Here is a 25,891-nt window from a genome sequence, read left to right as displayed (position 1 = left end):
TCAATAACAATAGATATATAATGTTATATTTGCCCAGGCAGAAAAATTTAAAAGGTAAGAACTCAGTTGTAAAGCATCATTCCATTCATATTGCCTAGAATATCATGCAGTACTTGGAAAAAGTGTTGTTCGAAAAGAGGCATTTTGTTGTTGTTGTTTTTTTATTGAGGGAAAACCAGCACATTTAATCCATACTTGAAACAAAACGTTGTGTTCTTTTCCAAGCTCAGAACACTCAGAACAGCAATCTTTGGATCAGAACAAATTGTGCTGGAATATGCCCCTAAACTTAACTTGCTCGTTGAACTAAACAATTTTCAGTTCAGGGAAGGAAAATTATTTAGCATTGGACTTAAAAACATCACGTTAGAAGTTTTGTAGTTTAAGAAAAGGTCATAGACCAGAGGGAAAGAAAGGAAAGGATCCTTGAGATTCAAGACAGTGTCGAGAGTATCTGAAGGAAGTATTCAAGAATTGAGTTCTGAGAAATGAAGAAATGTAGGTCTGAGGAGACTGAGAAAGCAGAGTTATAAATTATTGGCAGGAGACAAAGTGGCAAGAGGTTTGCTTTCTCAAATCTATCCTAACTTTGGATCTGCATATGTTGTTGAACTCTTAAAACATTCACTATCTTTAGTCAGCTCCTCCACTGGTCAGGGATGGTAAGTACTGTAGTTTTAAACTTCTGGAGTTCCAGAGTTATAAAAGGCTTATCTACATCATTTTAAGAGATCTTGTTACTTATACCCACATTGTAGAATGGTTGAAGGCTAAAATCTGCAGGGATATGTGAGTTATTGAGCTTTATATACACATTTGAATTAAACAGTTATTTCACTGCAGGCTTTTAGTCTGAGTTACTTTACTGTCGGGCTCTTTGGCATTTGCCTGAAACCCAAGTAAATCTTTCCAAGCAAGCTTCCCACCTTCTTTAGCAGGATTTATTGAGATGAAAGGGATAGGGTTACAAGATTTCAGCAACAGAACTATTTCCCATTGAGAAACAGTTGGTCCAAAAATACATTAGGATAAATGCTTTTTTTAGTTTCTTTCTAGCAGCCTTTCCATTATTCTGTGGGAGCTGTTTTTTTTTCACTTATCAGAGGAAAACTTGCAGCTGGACATTTACATAACTATCTACTGAATCTTTATCAATGTGGGAACTAACCCTAACATTTAAATTCGTTTTGCTTCTTTTATCTCTGAAGGAGAGCTGAATGAATGTGCGCATGGAGAAGAAATCCATTTTGTTCCTCTGAAACAATTTCTGTTCTTGTTATCATTCATTTTTAAATTTGTACTTGCAAGCCTGAAGGACATAAACTTACAAAATAAAAATGAAAGATAAAATGAAATCGCAGGAATAATTATTTTGTGTTTAGCTATTCCTCTGTAGCTTTTCTTTGTGTTGTGTAGCACACTTGCAGAATGTTTAGATTTATACATATCGGAAAGTGCATCTTGTTTGTCTCGCAAGGATACACAGGAACTCATCTGCCTCTACTCAGGCAGAACTTTCTAGATGCTGGGATTCCCGTTTTCCCTTTCCTCCTTCCTTAATGTTCTACCCTTTTTTTGCCCTCCGACCAGCGCTGGTGAATTGTTAAGGCCTCGAGACCCTCCGTGGATTGCACTGGTTCAGGCAGAACCCAGGAAGAAGCTGGCTCCTCTACCGCCAGGCAATAGCAAGGAAAGCTCACCAGTGGCCTTTGAAGAGAATGAAGATAGAGCAGAAGGAGGAAAGGCACCAATCAGAGAAGAGAGGCCTGTTCTGGAGGAGCCAAAGCCTTATAACCCCTTTGAAGATGAGGAAGAGGAAGAGGATGAGAAGGAAGTTGTCATACCGCAGAGCACGCAAAAGCAAGATCAAAGGGAGGGGGAGGGCGGTCTGAAGCCTGCTCATCCCTGGTACGGCATTACTCCTACAAGCAGCCCCAAGACAAAGAAGCGACCAGCTCCAAGGGCACCCAGTGCCTCCCCGCTTGGTGAGTTCCTTCAACGTGTTTTAAAATGGGGGAAAAAAATAATCCCTCGAGATGCGTATCCTGACTTATCCAGCATGTGAATACCTTCTTCTTTTTTACAGTATAGATCACAGGTGATTTGATCTTTCAGTTGCTTCCAAAACAAATGCATTTACCTAGTCCTTCTCCGGTTACTCTTGAAGGACTAAGGAAATGGCAGAGAGCTATTGTTGAATATTTTCTCCCCTCTCCTCCATTTCTCTTCGGATCCTTAGTGAAGGACCTTTGAGGTGAAAACTTCCCCTCCCCCATTCAGTCTTGAAAATAAGTTTTCATTCTTCATCTAAAGACAAGATGCTGTATAGTCTCTTCTTTCCTCCTATTTTTTTTTTAAAGGCGTGTTATTACTTGCCTAGATTTTTTTTTCTTTAGGTATTTTCCTTTCTTCCCTTTTCCCTCTTTTTTTTACCCGCTATAGTTTGGAGGGCACAGAGCAGTGGTGCATGACCTGAATTTCATGGTCCTGCGCGGTCTTCAAAAACCTGAGGGGAGCCCTCACAACACAGCTGCTGAAATGTAAGGTTATGTAATAGGAGAGAGAAATTACTAAATTATCTTAATAATAAAATCAACATAATTACATTTAAATTAGAAATTGTTTTCTTTCCAAGTGCTGTTTCGTTCAGGCCCCGTCTACTTTTGGAATAGCCTTTCCGGAGAGTAGCCCTTATTTTGGAGAAGGTTGCACATCCTTAAGCGACAAAAGGGTGGGGGCTTGAGGTATGGTGCTCTTCTGCCACTAGGGCTTATGCTGCAGGACTTCCATCGATGGACCTGACTAGCCAAAAGATTCTTCACGCTACCTCCAAACTGTGTCTTTCCTATTGCAGTTCACCATCCCATGTCCAGGCTTTCCCACTCAGAACCATCTTCTTCCACGCCATCTCCAGCCCCCAGCTTGGAGAGTATCACATCTGAGTGTTTGGCCAAGGCTGCTGATAACCTAAATGATGCCTCTGTGCTGAAGAGCTCCTCTGAGCCTACAGTCCACGCTCCAGCTGCTTCCATCCTTTCCCACTCGGACTCCCCACTTATCAGTGTCCCTTCTGGTGAGGGCCCTGCAGTTCTGCCTGGCTGTTCTGCCGATTCCTCCTTGTCATCATCCAGTGATTTGACTGGCTACGGTGATGAGGCACAAGGTGGACATTTACAGACTGCCAGAACTTGTTCGTCTGGGGACTTGAAAACCAGCCCTGGGGATACCTTTCCTAAGCCTCCTGCTGGAGCATCTCCCACACCCATTCTCTTGGCATCAGAGTTGAACAGTGGGTCTGCAAGTAACTCTCCTTCACCCAAAGCACAGCCAAAGGTAGGTTGCAAGCATAGTTAGAAGCTCTCTGTCTTTTTCTTTCCTTCCCTTTCTCTCCCGTCTCCCCCTACCAAAACTATTCATTGATATACAGTAGTGGCCAAAATTGTGGAAACCTTTTGGGAAAAGTGTGCAGTAGAAATGCCACCTTTGGTTAAGTTTCCACCATTTTATCTTCTTATTGTTTCTTTATAACTGTAAACTTGTTCACTTAATAATACTATTTTACATCGCTTTCTGGGCAACCAGTCAACCTTTTGCACCATTACTTTAATTTTATTATGTTTTACAAGCTCACTAAGTGAAAGAATACAAAAAACCCCCAACCAACTTGATAGCTATCACATAACCCATTGACAAATGTCCTTCTCCCAGCTGATTGGCTCTCTAAACACTCATGCTCATTGGCTACAATCAGATGAAGGAAAGCTACCTGATATCAACCTAAGCAAGTTGTGCTTCCTTTTTCTGGTTATTTGGCTATAACTTTTCATAGACTACAGTACAGATAATTGAACAAACTTTGTTGCATTACATTCTTGATTAAATTGTCTTTCCATTGATATATAATTTTATGGTACTACTAAAAAAAAGTGGTGTTATTAGCCATCAAACCTCAAAAATACTTTTCCCAAAAGGTTTCCACAATTTGGGCCACTACTGTACATATCTTTCTAGGAAACATATGGGATTTGTTCGCTATAAAGTATTCAGACAATTCCATCTTTGTCCATGAAATGCTTCTTTGGTCTCTTGGGATCACTTAGAATTACGGCCAATGGTATTTGGTTTGGAAGTTCTGTTTAGAACTGGCCATTTTTAAACTTATTCTGTTCGCTTTTGAGCAGAGGGTTCCGCAGAGGGTTAAAGAACTAGGCTCATTTGGAGACTAAAAATCTATCTCACTTTGATTAATGAGGATACTCTAGAGCAGGGGTAGGCAACCTTGGCTCTTTTATGACTTGTGGACTTCAATACCCAGAATTCCTGAACCAGCCATGCTGACTCAGTAATTCTGGGCGTTGAAATCCACAAGTCATAAAGGATCCAAGGTTGCCTACCCCTGCTCTAGATGTTCCCTTCATCAGAAATGATTATGGGAAAAATTATGTAAACTAGAGAAGACAAGAACTGCCTTACAGGGAAGGACCATAGCTCAATAGTGGAGCACATACTAAGGATTGTATTTTCAGGTAGGGCTGGGAGGACTTCATCGTGAAATCTGGGAAAAATAGTCAGTAATAATAAAACTGAACTAGATGTACCCATGTTATAAGATAGTTACCTAATGGTACTTTTAGATCTTTATGCAGTGATTCCATACCGCCTAAAGAGTCTGTATCTCTTACCTAATATGAACGAACAAACAAAATACATTGCTCAACATTCAGTTTCTGAACTAAATCCTGCTGTACAAATTCAAGCTGTCAATTAAACATTAGGGCTGGAAGGACTTTTGTCTTAAATTGTGATGAGAAGTTGCCAGTTAGATTCTCAAAGATGGATTAACAGCTTAAGTGCAATTTAGCTTCTTGGTTTTAATGTTGACAGAAAATTCTGTCTAATCCTTCAGCGTGCCCACAGTACTTGTGACTTCTTATAGTGCCTAATTTTCCTTTCTCAGAAATTTCATATTCATCTTGATGTAAAATGACCTGGACAATACACTCATTTGTTCCTACTTATTTGATCTGGAGGAGAAAATTCCTCATTTTTTAAAGGAGATGCACTCTTTTTTAGCCATGCATGTGGAGCATTTCCGTTAAAGAATGAGGATGCAACCCAAAATCACCACATGTGTTTTTATCTGTTTTATGTGTTTGTACCTAGTCATCCTGTAAGGAGAATCCTTTCAACCGGAAGCCATCACCTTCTGCTTCCCCCTCTATTAAGAAAGCTTCAAAGGGACCCAAACCAGCAAGGCCTCCTGCTCCTGGACATGGTTTCCCACTAATCAAACGGAAGGTAATTAGGATTGGGGGGAAATGGGAAAGTATTTTTGCATGGTGCTTCCTCAACTTCCTTTTTCCCCCCCCAGATGTTGGAAGAGGGTTACTAACCTCTAAGAGAGGGATTGAATACTAAGATAGCTTTTCCCATCCTGGACATCTTCCAGATAATCTTCATTTTCCAGAATTTTCATCAATGCCGATTGTGGGTGGCAAATTTTGGGAGTTGAACTTCACGTATCTGAAAGGGGCCCAGCATAAGAAAGCTGCCAAGAGATGCTATAAGGAAGTGTGTTACTATGTAATGGTATAGTGGCTTCTTCTGAAGACTGCACTAAAGTAAAAGTCACTGTTTCAGGTTCTAAAATTGTAGCCTTAGAACTTGGCTTGAACATTCCAATCTCCAATTCTCTTTTTATAATGATTTCCATATATTGTTATTGCCATAGTCAAAATTACAGCTGCATGCATAAATTTAGGCAAACTTGGTCAGATAGTATATTTCAGTGCCTTCACGGTCCCCAGACTGGAATATTATTGAGATTCTGTGTGGAGATCTCAAACTTCCTAAAAGAATTTTTAAGCTAGAAGAGTTCTAGCAAGAAGATGGAAAAAAAATCCCATAACGAAGATAGAAAGATACTTATCTGACTACAGGAAACACTTGGAAGTTTTCCATTCTTTCAAGGCTGTGTTACGAGTGGTGACTAAAAGGGTACTCTGTGCATGCAATATTCATTTTTTCCTTACCTTAAATCTATAAATACTGTAGATACACATAGATAATAAGCATGTATTCAGATTTGTAGAAATATGTAGTTTAGCTTTGTACCATGTACGGACTATGCCAACTTCTTATTGAAATGTACAATTTGACTAGAGTTGCCTAAGCTTTTATATAAAACAACATAAAGAATGACATAAATGGAGAGTGAATTGGTGTAGTGCAGGGGTCTTCAAACTTGGCCCTTTTATGACTTTTGGACTTCAATTCCCAGAATTCCTTGGCCAGGTATGATGGCTGAGGAATTCTGGGAGTTGAAGTCCACAAGTCATACAAAGCCCAAGTTTGAAGACCCCTGGTGTAGTGGTTAAGGCATCAGGCTAGAAACTGGGAAACTGTGAATTCTAATTCCCCCTTAGGCATAAAGGCAGCTGGGTGACCTTGGGCAAGTCACTTTGTATCAGCCCTAGGAAGGAGGCAATGGCAAACCACTTATGAAAAAACTTGTCAAGAAAACTTCAGGGACTTGTCCAGGCAATCTCTGAGAATCGGACACAATGGAATGGGGGGGAAAAAAGGCTGATTCTTGATAACCGTGAATTTGCTTCCTTAGGCATAAATGTTTAGTTAAATAAAATAAACCACTCCCTGCCTGCCTTTCATGGTTGCGAAGGAACTAGGCAGTCAATGCCTGTTTTAGGCAAGAAGTCAGAAGGAATTTGGCATGTTGTATTTTCTCCCAAATTCTGTCCTGCTTTCGGCTCATTATCAGTAACTATATTCCTCTCTGCCTACTCTGGAAATAGCTGATGCTTTTTTGTTTGGAATAAAACATACGATTCCTCTTTTTTTCCCCTTTTTTATAGGTTCAGTCAGATCAGTATGTCCCAGTGGAGAATATTTATGGTGAGATGGACAGCATTGAGCAACAGCTGGATGAGTTAGAACACAGAGGAGTTGAGCTGGAAAGAAAACTCCGTAGTATAGAGAATGGTAGGATAGCTAATAACTACTTATAGGGCTGGACAAAGGAAAGGAAATGTGTTCTTCTGAGCTCACTCTGTCCCTGTCTCTAATTGGCAGATGTCCCTGAAGATGGTTTGCTGGTGGATTGGTTTAAGCTGATTCATGAGAAACATATGCTAGTGCGTCGGGAGTCTGAACTTATCTATATGTGAGTACAAATAATTGACTTAAGCTGCAATCTCAAACATGCTTAATAATGTATGGAGTCCAGCGAGACTTACTTTTGAATAAATATGCTATGAATTATATTTGTTGGCTGGCAAAAAAAATTCAAAATAATCTGATAATACTTTTCCTGAAACTTAATGATTTTTAATAAATTTTATTAAATGTCATTAAATGTCCATAAGCCACAGTTCGCCTCATTTATGCTTTTGGTTATGTGAGCTGCAGCTCATGAAAGTTTATGAATTAATAAAATTTATTAGTCAGAAACAGTGCTATTAGACTTCAGATTTTTCGCCACTATAAATTAATATGGCTCTCCTTCTAAAATGTCTACAGTTTATTAGCTGGGCAGTTTCCTGCATATGGAGCACAGAATGGAAGCAAAATGGGCTAGTGTTTTTTTTCCATTTACTTATATGCCACTGATATCCCTGGAAAATTATGGAAGAATCTTGAAGCAATATAATCAGAAATAAAGTCACCCTCAAATATACTACAGAAATAGAAGTAACATAGCAGAATCTAGATGATTCAGGAACCATTTCTTGTCAAGATCTTCCAAGCTAAAATGGTAGAACTGAACAATTTAATGCTATTTAGCCCATCACACCTGCTACCTACCAATGTCTGATGCTTTCTGAGTCCGTGGTTGAAGCACTTTTTTATTGTTAAGCAACTTTCCTGCCAAACTCGTGGCATCAGACATTGAACTGGCTTTCCCTCCTACGGACAACCCTAAAGGATATTCCATAAAAGTGAATGCTTACCTATTTAATTCAATATTGTTTCAAAACAGCTAATTATGTGTAGGAAGGGCAGAGAAAAGAGTATAAAACATTCAAAGTAGCTCTTTTGACCTTTGGAAAAAGTGATTTACCTGGATTTCATTAATATTCAATAGTGACAAATTCAGTAATGACAACAGAAATGCAAATATGGGGGCAGCCATAAGCAGTTTCTTTCTTACATAGCAGAAACTGTACAAAAAGGCACGAGAGTAAAGCCTATTTTCTTTTACTGCCGATTTGAGAGAGCTATGTTGGTCCTGAAAGTTGGTATATCAGTTTTTACAATAATTAAGGCAATAATACGCGCTCTGTTTCTTCTTTGAGTTTTAAGCAGCAGAACTTGGAGCAGCGCCAAGCTGATGTGGAGTATGAACTGCGATGTCTTCTTAATAAACCTGGCAAGTCTTAAAGAGTGTTGGCCTGCTTTTTGCTTTTTTAAAAAAATGATCTTAAGTGAAATATGTTGTAGCATTAGGAAATTATTTAAATCATAAGCATCTGTTCTCTCACTGGGCTTGGCTCTTCCCTAATCCGGTTATCGTCATCCATGGGCTCTGCTGGTGGGAAATAATGAGAATTAACAGTTTGACACATCTGGGAGGAATTACATGGAGGAAAACTGAGCTGTGTTTATTGCTTTTTTGTGGTTTTTATTTGTTTCAACATACCTTGGCTGCCAGCAGGGAATACTGTTCTATAAAAGGAGAGGCTCTGTTTCTGCCCTAATAGCAAGAATCCAACAAAAAAAAGAAACTCCAAAAGTAGGCTAAAAGCATAATGACCTGTTGAAAGATATCAGAACTTACTGATTCATGAATGGATTCAAATGTGCATTGAACCCACAGTTGATCCTTTAATATAAATGCTAATAATAATTATAGTCACATAATCAACCAGATGTTTAGATTGGATTTGGCATTTTTATACACCCATCAATTATCTCCCAAGGACCTGGGGTAGGCAGATGTTGTGTGATGGTGTTAAAGGTATTGTCACAGGATGCAAGCTGTTCCAAGTAAAGCTGCCGTTTGCAATTGACTGATAAGTGATTTTGTCCATACCAATGGTGTTCAAGTGGTGATCCAAATGTTTTGGGATTATTATTTAATCCCACCTTTTAATATATTTTTGGTCAGCTCATTGTTCATTTTCAGGCAAGAAATTCAACGGCACATAAAATGTAGGAAGCTGCCTAGCATTAATTTACTATAGCCTGTTCTGATGGCAGTGGACTTCTACAGAATCCTGGTGCTGTGTTACTGAAGATGCCACTGTACAGTAAGATAGAAAAGCAAACTTTGCCCAGTCTCAGCGCTTTATAATATGTACTAAAGAAAACTCAGAATGGGGGGTCAAAAGCACTTTTCTCATGTAACATTTCATAGAGCATAAATTGTCTTTATTATATACTACGTCTCCTCTCTTTCTGTTGTGTGCTAGAGAAAGACTGGACAGATGATGACCGGATCAGAGAGAAAGTATTGATGGAAGAGCTTGTAACCATTATTGAACAACGGAATGCCATTGTTAACAGTCTGGATGAGGATCGGCAAAGGTAGTGAAATGAAAAGCAAATGGGTGTATCTTTCGTTAATTGAAAACAATTGGCCTGAGAAATGTTGATAGTAGCACCACAAAGCATAATTGCACGTGTGATTCTTACTATTAATTCTTTGATAAGCAAAGCCAGGTGATGCTAGTAATTTGAGTATATGTAGGGGAGGGGTGGGCAGTTTGCAGCTCCAGGAATCCTCTGCCACCATTAGCTATCTTTTCAAGAAGGATCCATTCACAAACTAATGTATTTAAATATATTTAATACAACTTAAAAACTTTTTAAAATTGAAAATCCAGGCCACAGCATGTGTGCGATGTATTTTCCCTATTTGGATCTCCACCTGCTTAAATATTAAACTCAGACTTTGGACACCAAATAGTAGCTCATCTCTGGTTTGTTGTTGTTCTAATCAATCCCAGTTTGGCTACGTTGATTAAAACAAAATCTGATCGTTTTTCTTGTTTTGCCAGGGAGGAAGAGGAGGATAAAATGTTGGAAGCCATGATTAAAAAAAAAGGTAAGAAGAATGAGATCCAATCAGACTTCCCAGTTTCAGATGCAGTTGTTGTTTGCAGAATTATGCACTGATACTGTTGTTCAACTACTAATTAAATAGGTTTGTCTTCTGTACAAAATATGTTAAATGTATCCATACCAACTTCAGTTCTAACCGGACAAAAGCTAATTGTATAATTAGGTATAAAATACAAACCAAATACATCTAGGTAACTTACCCTCTTTTCCACAACACACCATAGCAGCAAAGTGTACTTCTTGCTTCTTGCAGAGGGGAGGAATTAGAAGTGGGGAATATAATGTTCTCCATCCTAAACTGGCTTTGGCAATATGTGGTGTTGGCACACTTTCTCTGTTGTCAGGGAGCATCTTTGCCAAAAGGGGCTGCACATTTGCTACCATGAACCAAGGGAGAGGGAAGTTGTGTTGGTTTAGCTTCTTTCCCTTTGCCAACACAGAAGTAGCAAATCACTTTTAGCTTAGGGATCAGAGAGAGTTATGTGAAAAGAGGAAGTAAACTGAGGCATTGTACCAATGAATCTAAATCTGCCTTTGTCCTCCAGTGCCAGTACAGAAGAGGGCAATCCTCCTTCCCTTTGAAGCAGATATCTTAAGGAAAGAATGCAAGTTATGAACATTTTTCAGGGATGTGCACTTTTGTTATTTCACATTGATTTTGATAGCTGTGGAGCAAAAACAAATAGAAGTCATAGACGTTCTGCCCAAAATATTGGGAATCCAGGCTCCTTTGTGATTTTATTATGTTTTCAAAACTTTTTTGCAGTCATAAAAACTAGAAACCTGTTCTATGACAAGAACAGTTCATTGCCAAGAGAACATGATTTTTTTCTTTGACCTGGAGAATCGTAGCATACATGCTGGCTGATTCTGAGCACACTGTAATAATTCTAAATTCGGATTCTATTTTCATTCCCAGAGTGGTGCAGATTGAGTAATGAATATGTTCAGTGGCTATTGTGGTCTTAATATTTGCCACCTGAAAATCTTTCTTAATCCAATACAGGGGGGGGGGGAAATCTGAACACAGCTACAGATTCTGTAAACTTTGCTAGCTCTGATTCCAAGATGATCAAAATTTTAGAAAACATGCAAATAAATAATTTATATTCTTAGATAATAGGCATGTACAAGTTTTGAATATTACAATCACTAAATATAAAATGTAAAACGTAAAATTTACATTCCTGTGAATCCTGTCACTGAGGCGTTTTCTGGACGTATTGCTTAAGCATCTGTATTCTAAGAAAGCCTTTCCGTATGTATAGAAAGGACCTTGGGTTAGTTCAGTGCTTGATGAGGTAGGGTTAGGAAGAATTGTTTCTGAAAACCAAGAGCTTCACTATTTTGTTCAGTTTAGGCAAAGACAGATGAGTGGTATAACTGATTCTAAGTGAGCTTTCTCTGCTCCTAATCTCCCCTTCCCCTCTCTACGTTGCATTCCACTAACCCTAATCCTTTCTCCCTCCAGAATTTCACAAGGACTCTGAGGCAGATAGCAAGAAGAAAGGAAAATTCAAACCAATGAAAGTGCTGAAGTTACTTGGAAATAAACCTGACTCAAAAAGCAGATCCCCCAAGGAAAAAAGCTAAAGCAGCTGGCAGCTAGAAGATTAAGGAGGGCTGCTAGTCTGTTTGATTGCTCAGCCCCATTTAGCTAGGCACACCTGGCAAGTAGGATGGCTTCGTGCTTTTGCTGATTTTTTTAAAAAGAGGTCGTGCCTTGCCCTACACCAAAGCTGGCTTTATCTTGTAAAAAATCCAACTACCTTCCAGCAACAGGTGTTCCTTTGCCTAGAGAAGGGGAAAATATGGCAAGTCTTATGAGCACATTACATAAGGGCAGACGTGGAGGAAGAAGCTGTTTGCCATTTTCTCTTTCAAGGTGGGGATGGGAATGGACAAATAAAATAGCTTTAGACTTCCTCAGTTGCGCACCTATTATATCTTTGACTGTTCAGAACTTTTAATCATGAGTGTCTTGGGGAAAGTTGCACTAATTGTTCTCCTTTAACTGTGATAGTCACATGTGCCTAACAATCTCTTGGGGGAGGGAGGAGGAAGAGAATCCTCATTGCAGTTTGGGAGCCTCTGGATATCTCTTCTGAATTCCTTTTCTTATTCTTTTTCTCTTCTTTGATCATTCAAAAAAAACAATAATTGGGCTTTCAGGGCAGATTTTTATTGTGGGCTTAAATTTTTAAAATACTGTATATTGACCCCAGAAACGTCTTGTTATAAAGTCTGCAAAAACAGCCAAAAATCTAACCAATAATCTATTTCTGGAAGATTTCTCGGCCACCAAAGAAGATACTGTGCTGTGAATGGCGATTCTCTTGGCAACCAGTTAACAAACCACAGAGGAAAGGTTAAGACAGCTTTGGCATGTGTTATAAAGCAAACTGCAGTTCCCAGCATGACCAGCCATGCTGTCAGAGGGTAGATTTGTCCAGGTGTAAATGAAAAACAAGTGGATCTTTTTAATCCCATTAGTTGCTGCTGCTGCTATATACAGTATATATCAGGGGACACAGCAGACTAGGACAATAACTCATTGCCTGCCAAACATTAGGGCCAGAAGAGGATGTCAAGCTGTATTCAGTATCAACAAGGTACCATTGTAATTCATTCTTAGCTCCCTCCCCTCAGGTTTTATGTGCATGTTTTTTTTCTCCCTAAGAGTGCAAAAGATCTTTATAATTTTTGTAGCCAAACTCCCACCCTCTATCTGACTTTCAGCTTTGTTTTAGTTTTGTTTGTGTGTATGAATTCAGAGGGGAGAATGTCTTTTTTTCTCTTCTGGCTTCTCTAACTTGAGGAACTATTTATTGAGATGTTTGTTTGGTCTGAGTTAAATGTTGATAATGTTATAGGTGTTGGTTTGAGTTCATATTAGCAAATTGCTGTGCTGCTTTATTCAAATGTGATGATTTGGCAAATTGTCCTTGACTGAGATATTCAGCCTGGAGTGCCCTCCCTAACTTGGAGCCCTCCAGATGTGTTATACTACCATTTACATCTTGTCAGCCAGTATATCATTTTAATGCTATTTGGAGGTGATGGATAATTCAACACATCTGGAAAGCAGCAGTTAGGTGTCAGAACCTTTCAAAGCAGAACCAAATTCATTGGTGGTGTCAGCTCTGATTGGAACCACCTTCTCAGCCTCTACAAGTAGATCATGGCCACCATCAGATTCTTACTCTCAGCTACAAGATTGTCCAATGCATAACTTTCTCTCTTATAAAACAAAATAGTCAATCTTTTAAAATATCAGATACATTCCCATCAGAAAATATTGGATTCTGGTGAACATAATTATTCTGTGTTAATTGCAATCTCCACTGATGGGCACAGGTGAAATCAATAATAAAACCAATAAAACCACTATATTTTGTGTTTGTTTCTATAGTTTGAGATGTCTTGGCAGAAAGTGAATACAATACATTACGGTATATGGAAAGAAAAATAGAAAATTACAAAATTCTCAGAGGACTTTTTATTTATTTTTTTACAAGTGGAGTAATAAACAGCTATCAAAAGTGAGCTGGACCAAAGCAAAAAGTGCATCAATGAGAAAAACATCCCTTACACCTGTCCAATTACTTTTGTGCTATGAAGTCTTTTTTTTAACAAATGACAGACATGTGAATAGTCAGTCATAATGAAAATGGTCCTATGTAATTTTACTGAAGAAGCATTCATCAAAAATAACTGCCATCTAAAATCTTCCGATTCTCTCTCTCCTACTCCGAAAGAACAGTCACCACTGTTCGCTGAAGAGTTATATGATGAATGAGAAGCAAGTTTTGAGTGGAAGCAGCATCCCAGTCGATGGCAGAATCAGATATAAAATATTTTTGATCTATTCCAAGAGTTGTACTGTTCTAATTCTAAAAAAACAGCAGCACATAAATGGTAGAAACACAGATGCTTTTTTCCAGAGATGAAGTATGTAGAAATCCTTTCCTCTTGTTTGTCAAGGCAAGCAAGCTGATACTCATTCTAACCTTGTGATTCATTTGAACCCTTTTGTTTCTGGATCACATTTTTGAAAAGGCTTCTGCCATTACATATTGAAACAGATTCTTCCTACTTTTCCAGAGTCATACAATATTTCTGGACATTAAATATATTCTACAGGTACCTGCCACAAAAGAGTCAAAACTGTACTAATAAGATATTCTTCACATTCTCTTATGTCTGCAGAAAAAGTAAGGGTGAAGGAGTTATATCCTTAGGTGTGGGGGTGTGGGGAAAACTATTGGTCTACTTGAACCATGTTTGGATTGTCATGTTTGATGCCTATATTGAAAGACTTGGCTATTGCCCCTTTTAGTTCTGCTGTTCTCTGCTTGTCAATCATCTCCATCTCCCGGAGCTTCTGCAAACAGCAGAAAAAGGAGACATAATAAGAATTCAATAAATTTTAATTTTCTTACAAGATAATACACAAGTCTTACTCCAGATGAAGATGTATTACCACCTCCACTATAACATTTTTAAAAGGTTCTTTTTGCTTTAGATACACACATGACCCTCTGCCAAATCTTTCCCCACTTTCTTAAAATATCATCATATCCAATTTTCAAACGAAAAAAGATTGCATTTAAGGTCAGAATTGCCAAGTACCTGTGATATTTCGGTTTGGATAATTCCTTGATACGCTTTGCTCTGTCCCAAAGCTTCCATTTCTGACAGGAAATTTTGTCGATCTTGAATTTCATTCACCACTGAGCATAAAGACAAATGAAGCAATGTGGAATGAAAGACTAAGGGGCAGGAACATAGTTATTCTTCTGAAGTTTGAATAATTAATTTCCCATTTATTTTATTTAAAAGACCTGTAGCAGCTCATCTTATGGGCCATAATCCTGGGAGGCTTGCAACAGCATCAACATTAAATAAAAAACAACACTGAAACATGCTACATTAATTCTCTGTATGCTATTTAAACCTGTTCATGACCACTGCTTCCATTGGGGGAAAATAGATGCAATGTGTTATACATCTTTCTTGTGCATCCTCTTTGAGTTCTATGGTTTTACATATCAGGACATAGTAAAAAAAAATCATTTGGTCCTTAGCAGTTCTTAAAAGTAGATAAATCTAACCTCAGATGAACAAGAACACATGACATACTACACCACCGTTTATTTTACAAAAAGAAAACCAAAAAGGAGCAGCTATATGTGAAAAACTAAGTGCAGCCTTACTGCTTTCATAGCTACGAAGAGGCTAAGTAGCAGCCAGGTGCTGCTAATCAACTATGCTCGATCAGTTGATCATAAGCAAGTGTGACTATCTCTATAAAAGCCTAAGTTTTAGGAGTTTGCTGGTCTTCAGCATTGAGGTGTGTGTTAACATAATGCCAAAGGGGAAAGACAGCAATGATCTTAGAGAAACAATTGTTACTGCCCATCAGTCTGGGGAGGATTTTAAGGCCATTTCCAAACAATTTAAAATCCATCATTCTACAGTGAGGAAGATTATTCACAAGTGGAAAACATTCAAGGCAGTTTCCAATTTTCCCAGGAGTGGCTGTCCCAGCAAATTCACCCCAAGGACAGGCCGTGCAATGGTCACAGAAATTGCAAAAAATCCAAGAGTGACATCTCAGACTCTATAGGTCTCATATAGTATGTTAAATGTTGAAGTTCATGACAGTACAATTAGAAAAAACTAAATAAGTATGGTTTCTTTGGAAGGGTTACCAGGAGAAAGCCTCTTTTCCTCTAAAAAGAACATGGCTGCACAGCTTCGGTTTGCAAAGTTGCATCTGAACAAATCACAAGTCTTCTAGAACACTGTGCTTTGGACAGATGAGATCAAAGTAAAGATGTTTGGCCATAATGCACAGTGCCATGTATCACAAGTCTTCTAGAACACTGTGCTTTGGACAGATGAGTTCAAAGTAAAGATGTTTGGCCATAATGCACAGTGCCATGTATCACAAGTCTTCTAGAACACTGTGCTTTGGACAGATGAGATCAAAGTAAAGATGTTTGGCCATAATGCACAGTGCCATGTTTGGCAAACACCAAATATCAGCACAAACATCTCATACCAATTGTCAAGCACAGGGGTGGAAGGGTGGTGATTTGGGCTTATTTTACAACCACACGACCTGGGCACCTTGCAATCATTGAGTTGACCGTGAAGTCCTCTGTATATCAAAGCATTCTATAAACTCTTGCATCAATTGGTTTGGTGTCATCCTGGGTACAACATAGTGTCTACAACACTGTGCTAAAGTAATGATTCTGCCGTATTGCATTACTGGGATAAGGGTTGTTTTCTGTGCTTCATCCTGGAAGTATGAGCAATCTTTTGGAAAGACAATATAGCACGTAAGTTACTGATTTGACAGTGCTCAGAATCTAAGGAGACAAGCAGGAGGGAATAAATCTCTACTAGCTACAAACACAGTATTCATAGAGCATGCTTTAATCAGATCAGGTCAATTCTTAGAAGCTGCATTTTACACATCCTAATGGTGTGGATCTAACATCTAACTTGGTTAGAGTTAATCTTAGTTTTTAGTGATGGCATACTATATGAACATAGCATGTTTGCTTATCTTCTGGTTCAGTGTATGATGCCAATCCAGTAAGTGGATTAGCATTATAAATTAATCCTAAACACTGTTAGGGATCACCACACAGCCAAATGTTTACATTGGATTTGGTATTTTTATCAACCGATTGAGTCTTCCCAAGGGCTGGTTATAGGCAAATTTTTGATAGTGTAAAAGGTATTGTTGCAGGATGTAAGCTGTTCCAAGTAAAGCTGCCTTTTACAATTGACTGATGGGGATTTTGTCAGTGCTGATGGTGTTCAAGTAGTGATCCAGTTGTTTTAAGATTGCATGTAATGTGCCTATTACGAATGGTACCATCTTTGCTTTGTTTTGCCACACTCCTTCTATTGCAGTTCTTTGTGTTATATCTGTATTCCAGTGGTGCCTGTGGGTGTAAATGTTTGAGTTCCTGAACTACAACCAACCTTTTATCCAAGGGCAGGGGTAGGCAACCTCGGCTCTTTTATGACTCATGGACTTCAACTCCCAGAATAAAAGAGCCGAGGTTGCCTACCCCTGGCCTAGGCTAATGTATGGCATGAACCCTGCCAGAGTGTATCCTTTTAACTAAGGAGGTCTGCTTACATTCATCGAATCGGTCCAGCTCTAGTACTGTTTCTTCTATCTTGACTGGTTTCTTCTGAGTTTTCTTCTCCACTTTGTCCTTTCCTGTTGCTAAGATGTTTTGCAGTCTTTCTTTCTCCTTCTCCAGGTCTCCTGTAAATACAAAAGAAACAATATTACTGTTTATAAAAATATTGATCAAATATTGATAGCTGACTGTCCCCCCTACTTCATATTTGGAAAGAAGGACCATGGACTTGCTTGAATTTTGGATTGCTGAAGCTTGATGCTCAGCAATTCACGGTTTGATTCAAATCTCAGGCATTTATATATTAGTGGTTTTAGGAAAACTATTCTTTCTGACCAACCTTATCCTAACCTAAAAAGGTAAAGGTAAAGGTTCCCCCGCACATGCATGCTAGGCGTTTCCGACTCTAGGGGCCGGTGCTCATCTCCGTTTCAAAGCTGAAGAGCCAGCACTTGTCTGAGGATGTCTCCGTGGTCATGTGGCTGGCATGACTAGATGCCAAAGGCGCACGGAACGCTGTTACCTTCCCACCATAGTGGTCCCTATTTTTCTACTTGCATTTTTTACATGCTTTCAAACTGCTAGGTTGGCAGAAGCTGGGACGAGTAACAGGCGCTCACTCTGCTACACGGCACTCGGGATTCGACCCTCCAAACTGCCGACCATCTGATCGACAAGCTCAGCGTCCTAACCCACTGAGCCACCGCGCCCCTATCCTAACCTACTAAATAGTAAATAAAAGAACAGACTGTATTCAAAAGAAGACAACTTTAAAATGTCTAAGCAAATGAGTACAAATGAATCCTGATACACAAATGGCAGCAGTTGAGACTGCTAAATGGAGAGAATTTTGGTACTTCTGCACACAAGACATTCCCTTGGTTATCATATTCTCTTTCTCAGACATTTCTCTTTGAAGAGTTGCACTAATCTGGCAGATCATTTAGATTCATCAAGCCTTTCAGTGGGTAGTCCTTCTTTAACTACTGCAACTGGGAACCACCAATCAGTCATTAAGCAAAGTGGTAGCTAAGCGGAAAAAAATATGCGATTGTGTTTACAATTTTACATCAGCTTTCCTTTGCTTTACAATATCAAAAGGATATGACCTCAAACAGCAGGGAAGGTTTCTGGAACTTGACTCACAAGGAAGCCAGGTAAAAGGGCCAATCTTAGGGCTCCTTTTCACCATTTTGGGTGCTCACTTCAGTACTGGGATAATTAGCAAGGGAATTAGATCATTCATGTTTGTATCTACATTCATTGGAGAGGAAGAGATTATAAGAAGTAAGCAGGCACACAATGTGGAATACAGATCATCAGCTGTTTGCCTAGCACACGTGGGAGGCTTGAGCACTTAGGAGGCAAAAAAGGCCTTGAGTAAGACCTTGATTATGGTCTTGTCAATTTCAGACAGCAACTGTGCAGATCCAGGGGGGTTCTAATCAAGTAATTAAAATCACAGAATTGTGGTTAGCACTTTTCAGTGACCCTCTGCATTGAAAAGAGAAGCAGCTCAGGAAGAGATAGCTTGTTTAAGCAAACCTTTTGTACTGTGAAGGAGGTAAAGAAAAGAAAAGCAGATCAGGCAATGGACAACATGTACTGTGTGAAATGGTGAAGATAAATGTGATCATTAGTTGCAAAGTTATATTTTCATAGGTTGTAATTTTCATCACTGTGGTAACTACAAGTGGTTGCTGCCCAGGCAGTGCAATAGCTGAACAAAGATTACTTGTAAATAATAAGTATAATCATTGTTATTTATCTCTCAATTCCTGCATTTATCATTTGCAAATGTTTCTTGCTTACGAATGGCTTGAGGTTTGAATTTTTCTCTGATATATGCATTTCCTGCGCGACAAATTTCTGCAGGCCGGAGGTGAGGTCTACCAAAGGGACTGGTTGTCAAAACAATCTTTGATGATACAGGCTTTGGAAACTCTGGTTCTCTGCTGGATGTTGGATAACAGTGTATGGGGAAAGCATCACCACCTAAGAAAGAAGGGCAAAGATTGGTCAGAAAGGAAGTACCGTATTTTTCGGACCATAAGACGCACCGGACCATAAGACGCACCCAGTTTTTAGAGCAGGAAAACAAGAAAAAAAATTCTTTCTCTCTCTCTCCCTCTCTCTTTGTCTCCCTCCCTCTCCCATTGTCCCTTCCTTCCTTCCTTCCTTCCTTCCTTCCTTCCTTCCTTCCTTCCTTCCTTCCTTCCTTCCTTCCTTCCCTCCCTCTTTGTCCTTCCCTCTCTGCATTAGAGCAGTACCCACGGAGGCGGCCCTGCAGCCCGGCTTTCTCTTGCAGAAAGCAAGCTGAAACGGAGTGAGGGAGATTGCCAGAAATGTGAATCGGCCGATCTCGCGCTCCTGCAAACTCCCTCGCTCAGTTTCAGCTTCCCTTGCTACAAGAGAAAGCAAGCTGAAATGAGGCAGATTGCAGCAGCGCGAGATCAGCCGATTCGCATTCCTGGCAATCTCCTCACTTCGTTTCAGCCTGCTTTCTCTTGTAGCAAGGGAAGCTGAAACCGAGCGAGGGAGAGTGCAGGAGCGTGAGATCGGCGTTTCTCAGCACGTGCTGATTCGTGCTCCACTTGCAGAGGTTGGGGCTGGCCATACGGATCACCTTCAGACCATAAGACACACCCTCGTTTCCCCCCCCCCACTTTTGGGGGAAAAAGTGCGTCTTATGGTCCGAAAAATACGGTAAACATAAAGCCGATGGCATACATGTACCATTTTAAGTATACATGGCAGAGTCTCCTTTCAGTCAAACTCAGTCGCTGGCAGCTTCTTAGATATCTCCATGTAGTATTCTTGGCAGTGTCTAGATTTGACCCCAAGGTTAAATTGCTAGGTACAAATATGTGTTCCAATTTAATATTTCAGGAGAGTTTCTGTAAATTGGCTTCTTATAAATGTATAAAAGAAAATGTATAATAGGAATGATTCTTGTTTTAATATGAATTCAGAATTATTTAAAACTAAATAGTCCCTCAACCTACCTTTATAATACATGCTGAAAATCCCAAACTTTTACAGAAGAGTCCTTATGGTTCTAGAGAGTTGGATAAACTAGAGTTTATTAAGAAGTAGTCATCATCTGTGACTTAACAGTATTCCACTAATGTTCTGTTCCCTTCCTGAGTTTATATACATTTCTTTTGCAAGGAAACAGTTTGTTTTTTTAGCTGGAGAAAGTCTAGTGGCTGAACTAAATTTAGAAATTGGAAAACCAGAACAAATAGCTTTGCAGACTTCAAAAAGAAATGTAAATTTTAGGCATACTTACGTTTCATGCAATTTACAAGATGGCGTTGCTGGAAACATGTAAGCTTAGATTCTTGCATCATCTCTGAAAGAGAAAAAATATCTATACAGATCAGCAACAACAACATCGCTACTTTTGCAGAAACAGATTTACCCAAACAGTATCTACATATAAAAAGGAATCCCAAGCCTTAGAACAGATATCCACAAATGCTAAAAAGCTATAGTCCAATCTATATATAGTAGCTTTTTCCAATGAGATGTCTTCCTGCTCTCTTTTGGATGTAAATATAACTGAAGGACATCCAATTGTAGAATACTATAGCATAATTAGGACGCTGATTTTGTCGATCAGATGGTTGGCAGTTCGGCGGGTCGAATCCCGAGTGCCGCGTAACAGAGTGAGCGCTTGTTACTTGTTCCAGCTTCTGCCAACCTAGCAGTTCGAAAGCACGTAAAAATGTAAGTAGAAAAATAGGGACCACTACGGTGGGAAGGTAACAGTGTTCCATGCGCCTTTGGCATCTAGTCATGCCGGCCACATGACCACGGAGACGTCCTCGGACAAGCGCTGGCTCTTCGGCTTTGAAATGGAGATGAGCACCGGCCCCTAGAGTCGGAAACGACTAGCATGCATGTGTGGGGGAACCTTTACCTTTACCTTTATAGCATAATTAATATTCAAAATCCTTTTCAGAATATCTAACAAATTGCAACAATGGGTTTTCTCCACAAAACTATTTTTATTATTGTTGTTATATTGGAATACAGAAATCCAAAGAAGTTTTTTCTGGTTTTTTTTATTTTTATAACTTTATTGGCATGACCAGATCTTGTGATTAGCTGCTATGGAGAAAAGTATGCAAGAATTTATAACTCATATTAAGGAAGAAATTCAACACAGGCTTTTTCCTACAGTCACTAAAATCATCAAAGAGTAGGGATCCTTAACTTACATTCTCAATTTGTACAAACAGTAATTTAGGTAGTGGTTTTAAAATGCAAAAAGATAATAACCAGGACTGGGGAGCATTACTTCCTGAGATACTTTTCTATTCTGCTTGATTACCTTTTAACAGCTCTTGCGTTTCCTGGCTATATTCCTTCACAGTGGGAACATGCCAAAATCCAGTTCCTTTTACCACAGGCCTGATCCTCTCTTGGGAAGCCATTGTAATACAATATCCTGAAAGAAATTGATAAAGAGATCTATAGTTACTAAGATCACATCTCAAACATTAAAACAGTTTTTAAGTTCAAATCTTTATTTCTCCTACTGTTTTTCACCAGTATTTATTTGTCATATTTATTTTATTTATTAAATTTCTATGCTGCCTGTGTTCCTCAGACAGCAACTCTGGGAGGCTTTACAATAGAATGAAAAGATAATTGCTGAAAACAGTTACAATTAGAAAAATTCAATAAGGAAGTTAAAAGTTAAAAGCTAAGATCTTCTCTGGCAACCACCCACAAAATAGTAAGCCACTGTTGGGGCCCCAGACCAAAGGACAAAGCCGTATTTTTAGACTTTAAAATATGGGCAGAATATTCAGTTGAAGATTTTAATTGAAAATCTTAAACAGGAGGGGTTCCAAGAAACACTGGATATTCTGAATTTGTCTAACAAGTTATGTGTGGCAGCATATACTTTTTAAAGCTATGTAGCACTTTCAATTTTAAGACAAAAAGATATTTTCAGAGCATGTAGGATGTGCATACTGAATTTGTATTGCACCTCCATAAAGTTGCTATACCTTTTCCCACGACTTTGCATTTGCCCTTGGCAACTATCATATTGTATGATTCCAGAACATTCTAATCACTTCATCTGGTAAATTTGCTAGTAGAAAGCCTTCTTGAAAGACCCAAGACAGCATGATCATTTGAATTCCCTTCTTGCTGTATTACTTTTATTACCTCCTGTCTCAGTGTAATTTTCCTCTATTTGAAAAAGTGTCAATGAGTGTATAATCTCAAAAACTATTTATACAGACTTCGGAAGTAACCAAATATTATACTGAAATAATATGGAAAGACAAAGACAAAGTCACTTGTAAAGTAGGTGATTTGGCAATGGTACTCTTTTCATGTTTCATAAATTAATATAAACACAGTTTATAATGGCAATACATTCTTTGCTGGCTCACCATTATCTTAATATCTGTAATACCCAGAATTGCTTGAGCAATTGATGCAGATGAATGGATGGATGGATAAACATTTGATTAGCTTTGCAAAGACAATTGCCCAGTGAAAGGAGTCAATGGAATTTTTTTTTGTTTCTTTGTGTGTCATCAGTGATAATATTTAGCCATTTTGATTTCTGGCAATCTGTTTTATTTTTAATTATCCCAAGCATTCAAGCATCTTGCCTTCATGTTTTGTGTCCTAAATATTTAACTTTTAGCTTCATTTTTAGTCCTCTTATGGACAGCCAGGGTTCTTTTTTGTCATCTCTTATGGAATCATTTGTTTGTCAAGCTCTTGGTAGCCCACAAGATTCTCCCTGAATTTTTAAAATAGTACATGCTAAAGAGAATAGGATAAATTCTCTTTCAGAAATTTCAGCAACTGGATAGCTTTAATTTTTAGAGCCCAATTAATTCATCGAGTAGTTAAGCTGGATAGTTCTATTTTTTTACTAAGGGCCTATATCAAGACTGTTCTTTTAACTGGTAAGAGAGAAACATTTAAGTAACTAGGATATGAAAATAGGCTCAGAATACAAAGTATTTAACTATTTTTCTTTACTACAACAATTCAAAAGTGTATACTTTCTTCTTGCAATCTTTTGATCATCCAACTTTCACAGCCCAAAAGTACTACTGGGAAAATGTAGCCTTCATCATATGTATCATTGTTGCCAGAGTGATATCTTTCCCATGTATTTTATTTACATTTGTTGTACCCTTTCTCTTGAGGAGCATACATCTGTGTATTTAATGGTTACAGTCACTACCCCTGTGATTTATTTCCAGCTTCTTATCCACCTATTTACATTGCATTGTCATTATTTGTTATTAGCTATTGGCTAGCTATATTTTTTTTAATTTAATACTGAATAGCACCCTGGCTTTTCCACTTCTTTTCATCCTGAATAAGAGATTCCTTAAATCTTCTTTTATTCCAGGTGTCAAAGTGGTATAGAAGATTTCAAATACTGAATTAATTTGAATGGAAGCCTTCCCTGTGGGTACAGCTACAATTTCTGGGAAAATATCTGGACAATTACTAGGCTTTACTGTCATCTCAGCATTTTGACAGCCCAAATATGGTACTTCTAATGTCAGAAAACTGGTGCAAGTGCCAGTTTTGTGCCTCTCCCCAGCACTGTTCTGGTAACATAATCAAAACACAACAGTCTCATAAATAGCAATAGCACTTAGACTTATATACCGCTTCACAGTGCTTTACAGCCCTCTCTAAGCTGTTTAATTTAATTTAATTTAATTTAATAATTTTATTTATATACCGCCCTTCTCCCGAAGGACTCAGGGCGGTGAACAGGGCAGATATATAAAAATACAAAAATACAAAAGTTAAAAAAGAATTAAACATGTGCCCAGCTAAAAACAATAAATACATATAATAAAATGAGAATAAAAAACCCAAACCATCCCCCATCAGGCCAGGTCGGCTTGTTCAAATAAGAATGTCTTCAGATCGCGACGGAAGGAGCGAAGATCGGGCGCCATCCGGAGCTCAACCGGCAACCGATTCCATAGCTCCGGGGCGCCCACAGAGAAGGACCTCCCCCTGGGGGCCACCAATCGACATTCTCTGATCGGTGGCACCCTGAGGAGGCCCTCTCTGTGGGAGCGCACAGGGCGGAGGGAAGTTGATGCCGGCAGCAGGTGCTCCCTAAGGTACTCCGGACCCATGCCATGTAGGGCCTTAAACACCATTACCAGTACCTTGAATCTCACCCGGAAGACAACTGGCAACCAATGCAGCTCACGGAGCAGAGGTGTAACATGGGAGTATCGGGAGACTCCCAACACAACTCTCGCGGCTGCATTCTGTACCAGTTGGAGCCTCCGAGTGGTCCTCAAGGGCAGCCCCATGTAGAGAGCGTTGCAGTAGTCCAGACGAGAGGTCACGAGCGCATGAGTGACCGTACATAAGGCATCCTGGTCTAGATAGGGCCGCAACTGGTGCACCAGGCGAACCTGGGCGAAGCCCCCCCTAGTCACAGCTACTATATGGTCTTCCAGAGTGAGCCGTGAATCTAGGAGGACTCCCAAGTTGCGAGCCCTATCTACGGGGGGTAATAGTTCACCCCCCATAGAAAGAGATGGAATATTCTGAATATCCCGGGATGCCGGTATGTACAGCCACTCAGTCTTGTCGGGGTTGAGTTGAAGTCTGTTCCTCCCCATCCAGACCCGAACCGCCTCCAGGCAACGGGACATCACGTCGAGGGCATCTCTGGGGTGGTTTGGGGTCGAAATAAAAAGTTTAGTCAGCATATTGCCCCCAACAATCTGGATCCTCATAGGCATCAGTAAAATGGCAAGAGAGACTACAGTTTTTGCCTGTTGGAATACAGGTAGTGCTCATTTAGTGACTGTACGAAGTTACAATTGCACTGAAAAAAAGTGACTTATGACAATTTTTCACACTTATGACCATTGCAGAATACCCAGTCATATGACCAAAATTCGGAGGCTTGGCAACTGACTCATAATATTTATGACGGTTGCAGTGTCCCAGGGTCATGTGATCACCTTTTGCAACCTGATAAGCAAAGTCAATGAGGAAGCTACATTCACTTAACAACCCGTGTTACTAACTTAACAATTGCAGCGAGTCACTTAACAACTGGCAAGAAAGGTCATAAAATGGGGCAAAACTCATTTTAAAACTGTTTTGCTTAGCAACAAATTTTGGGCTCAATTGTCGTTAAGTCGTGGTCTACCTGTACACCACTTCTTACTTTCTCCAACTGCATATTCATTTGTACAGTATTATGGACTGCGTGTAGAAAATCCAAAGTGACGTTTTAAGGCAAAAACTCTAGATGTATTTGCTCTACATCATGGACCACAACAATTGCAACCGCCATCTTATTCCAGCCATTGCACCGTACTTGACGTCAAGGTGCAATTTAACGTAGTGGAGTTGCAACCGGGCAACTAAAACGGACGCGTGAAATCTCGGCTTCCATGTACCCCATGTGAACTATTCCCACAGAGCCGGTTTTCCGTCCGATCACGGCTCTTATCCTTTTCTGGAGGGATAACAATATAGGGTGGGAAGCGAGAGAGGTTCTCAAAGGAAAAAATCTCAATTTTCCTTCTCTTACCCGAATCGGCGGCTCCCGTCACCATGACAACCACCTCCGGCACTCGCTTCCGCCAACGTCAACC

At 39.4% G+C, this 25,891-nt stretch overlaps 2 protein-coding genes across 4 annotated transcripts in view; one reads left to right on the top strand and one right to left on the bottom strand.

Annotated features, from left to right (window-relative positions):
- Nucleotides 1-11,778, top strand: part of MICALL1 (MICAL like 1) — a 33,423-nt gene extending 21,645 nt beyond the window's left edge. The window contains exons 8-16 of one of the 2 annotated variants that reach the window (XM_081330495.1): nucleotides 1,609-1,985; nucleotides 2,855-3,333; nucleotides 5,164-5,298; nucleotides 6,873-6,999; nucleotides 7,090-7,180; nucleotides 8,313-8,386; nucleotides 9,429-9,543; nucleotides 10,017-10,063; nucleotides 11,552-11,778. In XM_081330495.1, coding sequence (XP_081186621.1) covers nucleotides 1,609-1,985; nucleotides 2,855-3,333; nucleotides 5,164-5,298; nucleotides 6,873-6,999; nucleotides 7,090-7,180; nucleotides 8,313-8,386; nucleotides 9,429-9,543; nucleotides 10,017-10,063; nucleotides 11,552-11,673 — 1,567 coding nt within the window. In that variant the 3' untranslated portion in view covers nucleotides 11,674-11,778. Of the gene's footprint in view, nucleotides 1-1,590; nucleotides 1,986-2,854; nucleotides 3,334-5,163; nucleotides 5,299-6,872; nucleotides 7,000-7,089; nucleotides 7,181-8,312; nucleotides 8,387-9,428; nucleotides 9,544-10,016; nucleotides 10,064-11,551 lie in introns of both variants that reach the window. The other variant, XM_081330494.1, reaches the window with a different exon arrangement.
- A 2,472-nt stretch (nucleotides 11,779-14,250) lies between these two features.
- LOC308669662 (UPF0193 protein EVG1) lies at nucleotides 14,251-25,874 on the bottom strand. Of its 2 annotated transcripts, none has more exons than XM_081330500.1 (7): nucleotides 25,828-25,874; nucleotides 21,592-21,708; nucleotides 20,545-20,607; nucleotides 19,065-19,247; nucleotides 17,246-17,377; nucleotides 14,713-14,813; nucleotides 14,251-14,464 (listed from the first exon to the last, which is right to left on the bottom strand). In XM_081330500.1, exons 1-7 carry the CDS (start codon nucleotides 25,850-25,852, stop codon nucleotides 14,342-14,344), a joined length of 744 nt encoding a protein of 247 aa, XP_081186626.1. In that variant the 5' UTR covers nucleotides 25,853-25,874; the 3' UTR covers nucleotides 14,251-14,341. The 2 variants fall into 2 exon arrangements, with proteins under 2 accessions (XP_081186626.1, XP_081186625.1); XM_081330499.1 differs by lacking the exon at nucleotides 25,828-25,874 and adding an exon at nucleotides 22,277-22,531.
- Nucleotides 25,875-25,891: the final 17 nt, after the last annotated feature.

This window comes from Vipera berus (genome assembly GCF_964194415.1).
Source record: "Vipera berus genome assembly, chromosome: 6".
NCBI lineage: Eukaryota > Metazoa > Chordata > Lepidosauria > Squamata > Viperidae > Vipera > Vipera berus.
Note: the sequence above shows the minus strand (reverse complement) of the source record. Positions and strands in the feature narration are given on the sequence as shown.

Bases quoted from the DNA above. Each gene is read 5' to 3' on its own strand.
- LOC308669662 (XM_081330499.1), bottom strand. From the start codon at position 22,316: ATGATAGTTGCCAAGGGCAAATGCAAAGTCGTGGGAAAAG. The intron at 21,709-22,276 runs GTATAGCAACTT...AATTTCTTTCAG, and splicing joins ATGCAAAGTCGTGGGAAAAG to GATATTGTATTACAATGGCT. The intron at 14,465-14,712 runs GTACTTGGCAAT...TGCTGTTTGCAG, and splicing joins TCCAAACCGAAATATCACAG to AAGCTCCGGGAGATGGAGAT.